Source organism: Colletes latitarsis, chromosome 2 (genome assembly GCF_051014445.1).
Source record: "Colletes latitarsis isolate SP2378_abdomen chromosome 2, iyColLati1, whole genome shotgun sequence".
Lineage (NCBI taxonomy): Eukaryota > Metazoa > Arthropoda > Insecta > Hymenoptera > Colletidae > Colletes > Colletes latitarsis.
In genome coordinates, this window is record NC_135135.1 from 12,564,430 (window position 1) to 12,576,480 (window position 12,051).

Genomic DNA, 12,051 nt, shown 5'->3' on the forward strand with positions numbered 1-12,051 from the left:
GTTTCTAGGTGTTTACAAAATTCGTTTTTCGAAAGGATGTTGTTATAGAATTTTAGATTTCAACTCCGTGTTAGCAAAGTACTTCTATTAGCATTTGAAAGTTTCCAAAGACGTCAACCTCTACGCTTCTCTTCTGCATCAGTAGCTTAGCTAAGAAAGCTTGTGCCTTTTTTATACAAGACATAATGTTAAGTTGAGAACATTGAATCGAAATAGTTATTTTAGTTATCATGATGTATGCATCGAAAAAACATATTAAATATTTTTACGTGCTAGTCTATCCATCTTCAGATATCTATCTACGGCCCCCTCGGGCGTCCGCGGACCAGAGGTTAAAAACCACTGGTTTAAGCCCTATTTTGCACATCTAAAGCTTAAGCAATTCAGGAGAATGAAACAGGTGTCAGAGATAAGTGAAACACGGTGTATTTTTTATAGTTTGTTGGAGCTCTTAAGACACTGGACACCTCGATGATCGATGATCTTTTAAGGTGGTTCTTAAATTAACTTGAGTAGGAAACAGTTTTTGTCCCGTCAAAGATTTGTAAAGTTTGTTACTAAATTAAGGGGAGGGAAGAAATTCATGATTGCAATTTTTCAATCTTTTCGTTCCTTAGCAATTCGATAAAAAAAAAAAGAAAAGTAATACATGAATTTCTTTCTCGTGTGTATTGTAGAAAATGATGAAAGACAACAACTTGGTACGTCACTTGGACGCTTGCGAAACGATGGGCAACGCTACTGCAATTTGTTCGGACAAGACTGGTACCCTGACAACCAATCGGATGACCGTCGTTAATTCGTACATATGCGAGAAGATGAGTAAGACGATTCCAAAGTTCTCGGACATACCGAGCCACATTGGAAACTATATAATACAAGCTATCTCTATTAATTCGGCGTACACATCCAGAATAATGCCCTCGCAAGACCCTACAGAGTTGCCGCTTCAAGTCGGCAATAAAACCGAATGTGCCTTACTTGGATTCGTAGTAGCCCTGGGCATGAACTATCAGACGATACGAGACGATCAACCTGAGGAAACCTTCACGCGGGTGTACACGTTCAATAGCGTTAGGAAGAGCATGTCTACCGTCGTTCCGAGGAAAGGTGGTGGATATAGGCTTTTCACCAAGGGCGCTTCCGAGATCATCATGAAGAAGTACGATATAGTTCGTTCGTAAAGAAATACCATTGCTAGCCCTAAACTGGTAGGATGGACTTAATCGATATGTATTTGGTACTAGTTTGACCCAAATGAAAATACGCGTTCGTCGCGTTATATAATTATTTTTACGAACGTTCTTGCGTTAATGCAGTGTTTCTCAAATTAGTTGGGGGAGGGGAAGAATTTCACGTGGAAAAATATGAGAAAGGTAAACATGTATTTCTGTAAGTACATTGATATCGGAGTTTAACGCGTCTTTTTCACGGAGTTTTTCTGTCTTTTCTAAGTACTACATCTAGTTATTTTAATGTCTTTATTAGAACGTGTACCACATTACATAGTTTATCAATCGTATCATTCTTTGGTCGTGAAAATTATTACTCAGTGCTCATGATGAATTGTTGTATATTAAGTAAACTAAAATTCTAATTAACGTTGATCTATTATGTAGTGTATCTATGAGCCCTGTGACAATTGAAAACATAATTTTAACATTAAGCGAAAGATTGCTTTAATCGTATACGATGAAGAACAACAGTGTGGATCGTTTTGATCATACCCTACCAGTGGAGGATTAGCAAACGGTACATCGCAGAAAGAAAAGTAGATTAAACGTTGTGTGTGCATCGTTGCAGATGTGCCTTTATATATGGTCGCGATGGTCATTTGGAGAAATTTACCAAAGAGATGCAAGACCGTCTGGTAAAGAACGTAATCGAACCAATGGCGTGCGACGGGCTTCGTACCATCTCCATTGCTTATCGCGACTTCGTTCCTGGCAAGGCAGAGATCAATCAAGTTCACATCGACAACGAGCCGAATTGGGACGATGAGGAGAATGTGGTGAACAACCTGACGTGTCTTTGCATTGTCGGTATCGAGGATCCGGTTCGTCCTGAGGTGCCAGACGCGATCAGGAAGTGTCAGAAAGCGGGCATAACCGTGCGAATGGTGACGGGAGACAATATTAATACCGCACGATCGATTGCTCTGAAATGCGGGATCTTGAAGCCGAACGAGGACTTCCTTATTCTCGAGGGCAAAGAGTTCAACAAGAGGATCAGAGACAGCAACGGCGAGGTGCAGCAACACCTTATGGACAAAGTGTGGCCGAAATTGAGAGTGCTGGCCAGATCGTCGCCCACGGATAAGTACACGCTCGTGAAAGGCATAATAGACAGTAAAGCGAGCGTGAGCCGCGAGGTCGTCGCTGTAACCGGCGACGGAACGAACGACGGTCCTGCTCTGAAGAAGGCGGATGTCGGTTTTGCCATGGGTATCGCCGGTACCGATGTCGCTAAAGAAGCTTCCGATATCATTTTAACGGACGATAATTTCTCCTCGATCGTGAAAGCAGTTATGTGGGGTAGAAACGTCTACGATAGTATAGCGAAGTTCTTGCAGTTTCAGCTGACTGTCAATGTCGTCGCTGTTATAGTTGCTTTTATCGGAGCATGTGCAGTGCAAGATTCTCCCCTTAAAGCGGTGCAGATGTTGTGGGTGAACCTAATCATGGACACATTAGCGTCTCTCGCTTTGGCCACCGAATTGCCTACGCCTGATCTTCTTCTTCGCAGACCGTATGGTCGCACGAAACCACTCATCTCCAGGACAATGATGAAGAACATCCTTGGTCAAGCAGTCTATCAGTTGACCGTTATTTTTATGCTTCTTTTCGTTGGTAAATATCCTTTCTGCTTTTTAACTTGAGTCATCTTTAATCCAAAAGAAAAAAAAAAAAAAAATAGTATCTCAAAAGTTAAGTGTGCTACTGTTCAAAAATTTGTGTATGCGTCTTGCCGCGCGAAGGAAGTTCTAGATAAGAAACGTAGCAATGTATTTTGAGTATTCAGTACTTTAATAGCTCCAACATACGCTATACGAGTTAAACGTCCAGTAAAAGTATCGTAACACGTTATATTAAATACACAGTGTGTCTTGTTTCCCAATTAATGCGTGAACGAATGAAACGTTTAGGTTCGTTGTGTTGCTGTAGATGTAGTACCCAAAAGTTTGAGCTTGGTAGTACGTATTCTTACGTGCGACGAGTCGATGTTCGTCATTTGAGAATGATTTCTTTTTGGATTTTGAGATGACCGAGGCATCAAGACGCTTCAAGAGCTACATCCTTCTAACGATGAACGTCTGATCGATAGGTGATAAGATGCTCGACATCGAAACAGGCCGAGGGGTAGCACAAGCTGGCGGCGGTCCAACGCAGCACTTCACCGTCATCTTCAACACGTTCGTCATGATGACTCTTTTCAACGAATTTAACGCCAGGAAAATCCACGGTCAGCGTAATGTCTTCCAAGGAATATTCACCAACCCCATCTTTTATTCTATCTGGATCGGCACGTGTCTATCGCAGGTAACTCGTGCTACTTACTATTTTCATTGCAACACGTTCTCTTTCATTATCAAATACGATAACCATGTTAGAGCCGCAGCCAAATTTCCAATGAAATATCTCTCTCTATATTAATTGCAACAATGACTTTCTTGCCTATCAAGATTATCCAAGAAAAGATAAAGTCATCGCGTCTTGATAAACTTTTTGTATTGTTTATGGTCGGATGGTCTGTGTGCATAATCAGAGCCAACTCTTTGCTGTCAAATGTGAAAAAGGTATTTCAGACTGTGACGTTAAGGTCGAAGGGTATCTCGAATCGTTTCGTTTATTATTATAACATTTATTTTCAAAAGTGCCTGTCGCCAAGAAAAAGTTACAAGCCGGCAGCTCGCCTACAAAAGTCGGTCAAGATCGCAAAGGGTTCAGACTATTCGCAAAAGCATGGGAAACGTCTGTCTCGTTAGAACTAAAGAAACATCTTTATTTTGCTTCGTGTCAAAAAAGAAGGGGAGTTCGATGAATTGGAAAGTAGCTATTTGTATCGTCGACGATTGCAAATTCTAATCAATTATACAGATAATAGGTTCACCGAAAGAGGAGAACCGATTGTTCCAGCCAAGCAGAAACGAAACGCAAGCACAAGGAGACGTCCTTTTTACACGGTGACTGCGAGACCGCTGTTTTCTACGTCCTCTTAACAGAATCGTATGTCTCTTTTCTAGGTAGTTATCATACAATACGGTAAAATGGCGTTCAGCACGAAAGCTCTCACTTTAGAACAATGGATGTGGTGCCTGTTCTTCGGAGTCGGCACTCTATTGTGGGGCCAAGTAGTTACGACTATTCCTACGCGCAAGATTCCTAAAATCCTTTCGTAAGTGATATTCACGTATACCAATTTAGTGTGTCTATAGATGATGAGAGATACTTCTGTCCGGTTCAGCGGGCGTAGCCGAGGCGATTAACGATCGCTCGTTGTTTATTTAGGAAGTCCGGAATAATTATTTATACGCTCCACCTGTAAATAGGATGTTCGGTTAGAAACGAGTTGTCTTAATATCTTTGCTATTTTAAACAGTAGGAAAACGCGTTGCTTGTAAAACTTGCATGGTTTTGCGGAGGACATATTATGGTGGCAATAATGTATTCATAAATAGTGGTGCAAAGAAGATTCGAAGGTCAATTTCTTTTATAACAGAATTCGATAAAACCATTCATTTCGAAAATAAAAGTATTAAGGTACGTCTATTTTAAAATGACTAATTTCTAGGATATTCCCCTCCAATGCTGCATTAATATTCTATTATTTTTCTGATGCTTTTTTCGCATCTGAGTTTCTATATTTCAGTAACTGAATATTTCGGAAACTTAGTTTCAAAATAGATGTACAGCTCCCCGTATCCGAACGCCAATTTTCTGAACACTGTCGGATCGTTCTGTTATTCAAACAATATGGTATCAGCCTTATTTAAATAACAGAACGTTCGGATAATAAAATACAGTTAATCAGTGTTAGAATACGAGGGTTTTTCGTATACCCTTACTTTCGAAATTTATTGCTTCACTGAATTTTATCATAAAAAAAATTTTCGTTCTCGAATCCCTTCTACGTTTCCACCAACAGATACTATTGCCATCGTGTTACGTACACCTCGAAATCGTACAACTTTCGCTAGCAATGCTTCTTCCTTGTATTTAAAATAGCAAAGATATAAGGCGGCCTGTTTCAAACGGGACGCTCTGTACACTCCTTATTTTTCCCCCTTACTTTCTTTCTACACGTTCTTTTTTTTTATTATTTTATTTTTTGGTCTCTTTGATTTTCTCTCGATCGAACTCGAAAGCGAGAACGACCGAAGTCAGCGTGCGTAACCAAGCATCTTGGAATTAACACGACTAAAAACAGGCATAATCCATCCGTGTACGCATTTACTAAACGAACGAAAAGAATCTAATATATGGAAACTGGATTTTTTTCTTGCTTTCTTGCATCGTGCGACGCGACAGGAACACGCGTCGCGCCAGGGACATGTGAAAAAGGATCACGAGCTTTTTTAAGAACGTACAATTTCCGATCTTGTTCCAAAGTAACTGTTGGCGATCAGTGTCCTCTGCTCAGATCATTCTGACGTGCGATTAATTTACATGTTTGGGTTCGAATGTTACATCATACGCGTAGCTTTTCTGAGTTTTTTAACCGAGACCCTCCTTGGTACACGATAGTCGCCTTTGCATGAACTTCAGTCGATATTGACAAATACTTATTAATATGTTAATACTTGGATACTGTTCTATAATTCAGCACGATTATTCTACATTGATTTATATAGTAATACCATTCGATTGTGTCTTGACGCTAGTTGCTGGTTGTATAAAGGAATATTATGCGAATGTTATATGTAAATCTTGATGTTAATATCGAGCATATTGTTCGTTTGAATATCACCGATTAAATATTAATAGTAATGTGTAACGCGTTAGAAGTGAAGTATGTTACATTTAATACTAATATTTGATATAGCATGTTGTTGAGACTGAGCACGGCTTTGGATATTAGTGTCGAGTTTAGTATATTTAATTCCACCAGGTTGTTAGTATTAATATTAATATATACTTGTTTTGGTTAGGAATACTACGTGATAACGCTTTAAACATTTTCGTTACTCTCAATACTAATCTCAAGAGCTTTGAATGTATACCATATACATACACCACTCGTACAATCTTTTCGTTATACAACCAGTGCCTGCCGTTATCATAATTTCAACAACGTATTTGAAAACGACGACACGAGCAACATCAATAGCACCGTCTAAACGATCAGAATTCGAACCCGTGACGATACTATTTCAGTCAAGATAAGTATCATCATAATCGGTATCGTGTAAAGGTGTAATAGAAGGGAGGCATGCATCGTGGAACTCATTATTGTAGTTGTATAGCGTAGCGCTTCTGTTGGATTATGTTCTCGCTTTTCTACGAGTCCTTTCTATTGCTTTGCCAGTCATGTTTATCCCCTCGTACCCTCTCCTTTCTCCTCCTCTACACTGAATTAGCATTATCGCTTTACGTAGAGCATGGTCCCTAGACGCCCAGACACTAAGACGCCCAATCGAAAACGAATTGGTCGCTATAGCCGCGACGGAATGATTGCTCCCCGATGTTCCCTCGCTCCCCTTATCTTCTGTAACTGTACGTTAGTGCTGGTCGAACGACCCGATCGCTGCTGGAACGTCCAAAGTCTTGTCGCGTACAGACGCGTTGGACCATCCAGAGAATCGGTAGAACGGTGCAACACGGTGTCCGAATGGGAACTCACGAGAACTTATAGATATCCTTGATAAACGATACATCATCGATTGTTTTTGTTTTACAGAGAACCAATGACGATGTTGAGAAACGAGAATCGAATACGAATGACAATAGAATCGCTTGACCCAGACGATGAAACGACCCTCGACGATCAGAATTTAAGGATATTTATAACAGAGAGTTTCTTTCTTTCATTCGGATACCGAAACGCACAGCATCTTCGGAACCTGGACCACCCGATCGTAGGCATAGTCGTTGCATGATCGAAAAACCACCCTGTCCAACGTCTACGTACTTGTTTGTTGCAACTAACGAACGAACGGCGTCCCGACGGCACACTCGTGTCTCATTATATATTTGCGTTTTCTTTTTTGGTGCAAGGGTTCTTAGCGGCGCGCTCGAACCGGTTAGTCCTGGCCGGTTCTCCAGATCAGTTCTCACGGACACGTCTCGGTCTAAACCCCAGAGCAAAAATTCGAGACGTAGCTCATAAGTGGTACTTGCGCTTAGCACTTATCTGTATCACTCTGCTCTTTCGCTGGAGCTGTTACGACTTATCTCTGTCTGTCTGTATCTCTTCCCCCTCTGTCTATCTTCCTTTTGGTTTTCGTTCTTATTTTCTTGGTAACCGTATATCTCTCTACCCCCATCTGTCCATCACACGCACGGAGCCAACCTTTCTCCTTCTGAACCGGTTTTCCGTCTCTGCATCTGTTTCTCTCTGTCCGCTTAGGTTGCCTCCCGATTCGCGGGCACGCAGGGCGACGAAACGGTCAGGAAATTTGGTAGCGTTCCGATCACGGGGTCGAAGTTCCGACGAGCAGTTCACGCCCCGCGAATTGGGATTGGCAATTACTCGCTGCTCTCGCGTCGAGCTCACTAACGACACAAAAAAAAAAAAGATTGAAACGAAGCAAACGAGAGTCAAAAAAAAAGAAAAGCGACATGGTTATCGATGCAGGAAATGTTCTGGGTGCTTCTGTGGTCGGCCTGGTCCGCTGTACGTGTAACGTGTTGGGAAAGCGAAACGTGCGTCGAGAGGACAGGCGGCACATGTACGTGTTGGGGATTCTCACCTTTTTTAATCTTCTGCATTCGCTTGTTGAAGCTTTACGAGCCACTTGTCGTAGGACACATAGAGACGTAGTTGCGGTTCTTGAGCTTACTCGAGCTGTCCCTCTAACAGGTAAGGGAGACCGCATCGCTGGGCGACTAACGAGATCGCAGGGAACCAGAATACAGGCTCGCGCGTGACAAATCGGTCGCGATTCGGGAAAGGAAATAGAACCTGGTCCAGAGGAGAAGGAAAGAATTCAAGATCACAACCGGTCCCTACCCGTACCACGTATCCGTAACGCGTGCATCGTTCCTCTGTGATCCACCCATTCCTCCTCATCGTCATTGCGTTTTCGTTTCCTTCTGTTTCGTTTCATCGCTGACGCCTTTCTCTCCCGACAAGTACAAAAGTATCTCTTTCGTCATCACCGCACACACAACACACGTACACGTACATGTACACACGCTTTTCTACGAGTGTCATTCGTTCTCCGTTCCATCAGCAGGTACCGCATTTATCGCTCACTTTGTCCGCATTGCACCTCATCGCATCCCCTCGTTCGTTGGCTCATTCTTACACGCCGCAACATTTGTTTCTTCTATGTGTGTATATCTTACCGGCTGTTTCAGAGCTACGGGCGCTAAGTTCACGCGAGCTACACGCCTGACCCTCACTGGAAACAGAGTTGTTAAAACATTTTATTCGGATAGTCGATTGGGAATAACGTTTTATTTGCCTTGACGAATTAAAATGTCCAACTCTGACTAGAAGTGGAATATATAGGACGAGGCGCCTAACATGCACACCCTGAATAGTTTGTAACTTATGCGCTGTATCAAATAATTGATAACATTAGTATCAATGATTGCCACGGTGGTCACTTGACATGTGTTGGAATGTTGTTCAGAATAGAAGAGCTCTAATATTTAGAATATCATAAATAACGCTACTTTAACTAGGAATACTGTAAAATATGCTCATATTATAATTTGAACAAATGTCGAGGACATTTTTAAATATAGAAAGTAGCAGTCAATGCATTAAGAAGCAAAGGTGCTTTGGAGATTTGAAGTCAACTTTAATATAGAAAATACAATACTATTTTTTGTGGCAAAATTTAATAGGTCCACTGTTACATGAGTTTTATTTTATATGTCAAAAAGGAAATTGTATCTTGGTCATTTATGTGTCCATATCAAAATGTTTCTATTGATATATTTATATTTTTATTCGTAATATTTATTATTTTATCAAATTCTGCCATGTAAAGTAAAAGTTTGTCTTCCAATCTCCGAAACATTTTCACTTAGAAAGAAAAAGATTCACGCGTCGTCTAATGACATCCTCGAAACTATGCAACTTACGTATACTATGTATACATCGCTTTACCGTGCATAATTTACAAGTTGGTCAAGGTTAGCATGTTAATTACCTCACCCTGTATACTGCCGTTCAAAAGTTCAGAGCATTCTTCGATTTTTAAAAGAAATGAACCTTGTCTCGCCTATTCGCAAATGTTTAGTGAAAGTATTATTTTGATTAATTAATCATTATAACATTTTTGAAATCAACGTGTTATTACAAAACTATCCCCTGCAGCGGTCCACATTTTTGCAGCTCTGCTATGAGCAGTGTGATGTTGCATGCTCCATAAATTGAAAGTTCGGCCTCGAATGTGTTAAATATAGTAATTGTAAATATATAATTGTATTTAGTTTTAGACATTTTATCATTGCAAATTTTTAACATTCTTTCTTCAAGCTTCTTCAGAGAAGTGATACAAACTTTCTCTTAGAAACGATAAGTTGCTATCACTTGTCTACAAAATATTATCGAAGGCAACACAATTGTAAAATTTATTTACGTAGGAGCAGTCAATAGAACAAAAGAAACAATAGAGTTTTACCTTTGTTTGCTGGTCAATATCCAGTGGATTAAATGACAAAAATAGTGTGCGGTTTTTTACTTTTAAAACAATATCCATAGAACATACGTTTATTTGAAATTCCTTCAACGTTTTGAACACATGTTTTGGGTCCTTTTCAAGAAATTAAAACTTAAATATGGCATGTTTTAATTAATTCTGGATTCATGGACAATCCAGATCATGAAAGAATATTTACATTTCTAAAAATTTAATTGTGTCTTAAACTGATAATTTTAAATTAGATTATGGATGTAAGAACGATAGTATCGAAGTCACTTATTATGAGGATCTAGGCAAAATACCTTCTTCTTAAATTGAAAATTATTTCTTCAGTGATAAAAAAAACTTCATTTCTATAAAAATCGAAGGGTACTCTAAGATGTTAAGCAACCATATACATACATTAGGAAAGTAGCTACAATCTTTGGGATGATATTAACCCTCAGTTAGTTAGTATAGTAGGACGAAAATTTAGTTTAATGTGATTCTTCTATCCAAAGTAAACCCTCAACGACGCCTAGAGCACAATACAGATCTAACTGATGCCGTTTAGAATCCAAATGACTGATTTGTGTCGTCAACATAACTGCTTCAATAAACAACGAAATATTTACTTTCTTTATTATGAATAAAGTTATACTATATTAAAGTACAAATTGCACACTATTCAGATATTGATCGACTGTAATTACAACACTTACCAAATGCAAATTTATCTTAGAAATTCACTTTGAGACATAGTAAAGAAACAGTTACGTTGAGGGGTTGAAATCGTCAACATAACTGCTTTAATAAACAACGAAATATTTACTTTATTTATTATGAACAAAGCTATACTATAATAAAGTACAAATTGCACATCATTCAGATATTGATCGACTGTAATTACAACGCTTACCAAATGCAAATTTGTCTTAGAAATTGACTTTGAGGCATAGTAAAGGAACAGTTACGTTGAGGGGTTGAAGTGATTTTACACTGTCAGTGTCGAGGGTTGAGACTTCAAAAACTGTCGGTTCGAATCTCGAGGGAGAAATTTCTCTAGACTCATCATAATTTGAGCTATCGTTAAAACTACTTCTGGTTTCAGTGAGTGGCGTAGCTTATCCGCTAACTTACCGTGGTCGTTGAAGTCGAACAAGACGTTTCAGGATTCGAGGTTCCGCTAACTGAAATTACCATAAATTGCACTGAAACAGCCTGCGTATCTCTTTGTCCGTCTGCTTTCCTTTCTCGGCCACTTCCGATCACCGTTGCGCCGCCGCCGATCGATTCTCGCCAGTAAAAAAAAAAAAAAGAGAGAAAAAAAACAATAATAAAATTAATAAGATAAATTTGCCAGCATCGTCGACACCGTTAGAGACCGTGGTTAGGTGTCCAAGCTAAGGAGCGAGGGGAAAACGTAAAACAGTGAAAATTTCGGGTGCAGTGCGTCGAGGAGCCGGCTCTGCGAGCTTTGACCGATGCGCATCATCAGCCACAAAAAAAAAAAAAAAAATAATAATAATCCAAAAAAAAAACAAACAAACAAAACAAAAAAAAAACCTACCTACTTTGATTATAGACCAATGTAACAGGGATCGAGTGATGAAGAATTGGTTTCATGTTTTTTAAAAACAGATGGGGCCGCGGCCAGCCGGATGATATCGGTGCGATCAATCTCGGAGATGAGAAATTCGACCCCGACTCGGATAAAAAGCCGCGCAAAGGACAAATTCTATGGCTCCGTGGTCTAACACGACTACAGACACAGGTAACTATCCCTATCTCTCACTCTCATGCCACCATCACTCGAAGTCAGCGTTCTCTCGGGTCCCCCCTCCCTGTCCCCGGGAAAGCTAGAGAACATGACAAGAACGACGATGATAAGAGAACAGCCGCGCGACGCTTCGACATATTCTTCGGGCCTCGGGTCGACGATCCTCCGTCGACGCCCTGGCGCCGCTTTCTAGGGGTGACGAACACCATTCGTCACCGCCGGCCGGCTGTGTTCAACGTTCTTAAACACGCGTACACCACCGTTGTGTGTATATTACAACGCCCGAAATACCATGTTATCGCAACAACAAATTGTTCTCTTTTTACCATGATCGCCTGTACAGGGTGCGCGACAACGAATGGACGCCGCTTACTCCGGGGTCGAAGGTCGACTCGGGGACGCAACGATCGTTACAAAAATTTGCACGACCATGCGTCTCGGTATTTTGTCCTATTGGGACGTTTTGCCAGAAATT

The 12,051-nt window shown here is 40.4% G+C and overlaps 1 protein-coding gene across 23 annotated transcripts in view; it reads left to right on the top strand.

Moving 5' to 3' along the window:
* Pmca (plasma membrane calcium-transporting ATPase 3) overlaps positions 1 to 12,051 on the top strand; it is a 146,784-nt gene that overhangs the window by 69,537 nt on the left and 65,196 nt on the right. For 21 of the 23 annotated variants that reach the window (XR_013081716.1, XR_013081734.1, XR_013081735.1 and 18 more), the window contains 5 exons: positions 678 to 1,162; positions 1,804 to 2,849; positions 3,325 to 3,539; positions 4,244 to 4,395; positions 11,438 to 11,570. Coding sequence is in view for 19 of the 23 variants with exons in the window: in XM_076782853.1 (XP_076638968.1) it covers positions 678 to 1,162; positions 1,804 to 2,849; positions 3,325 to 3,539; positions 4,244 to 4,395; positions 11,438 to 11,570 (2,031 nt within the window). In the remaining 4 variants the exon portion in view is untranslated. The remainder of the gene's footprint in view (positions 1 to 677; positions 1,163 to 1,803; positions 2,850 to 3,324; positions 3,540 to 4,243; positions 4,396 to 11,437; positions 11,571 to 12,051) is intronic. The other 2 variants (XM_076782866.1, XM_076782865.1) reach the window with 1 other exon arrangement.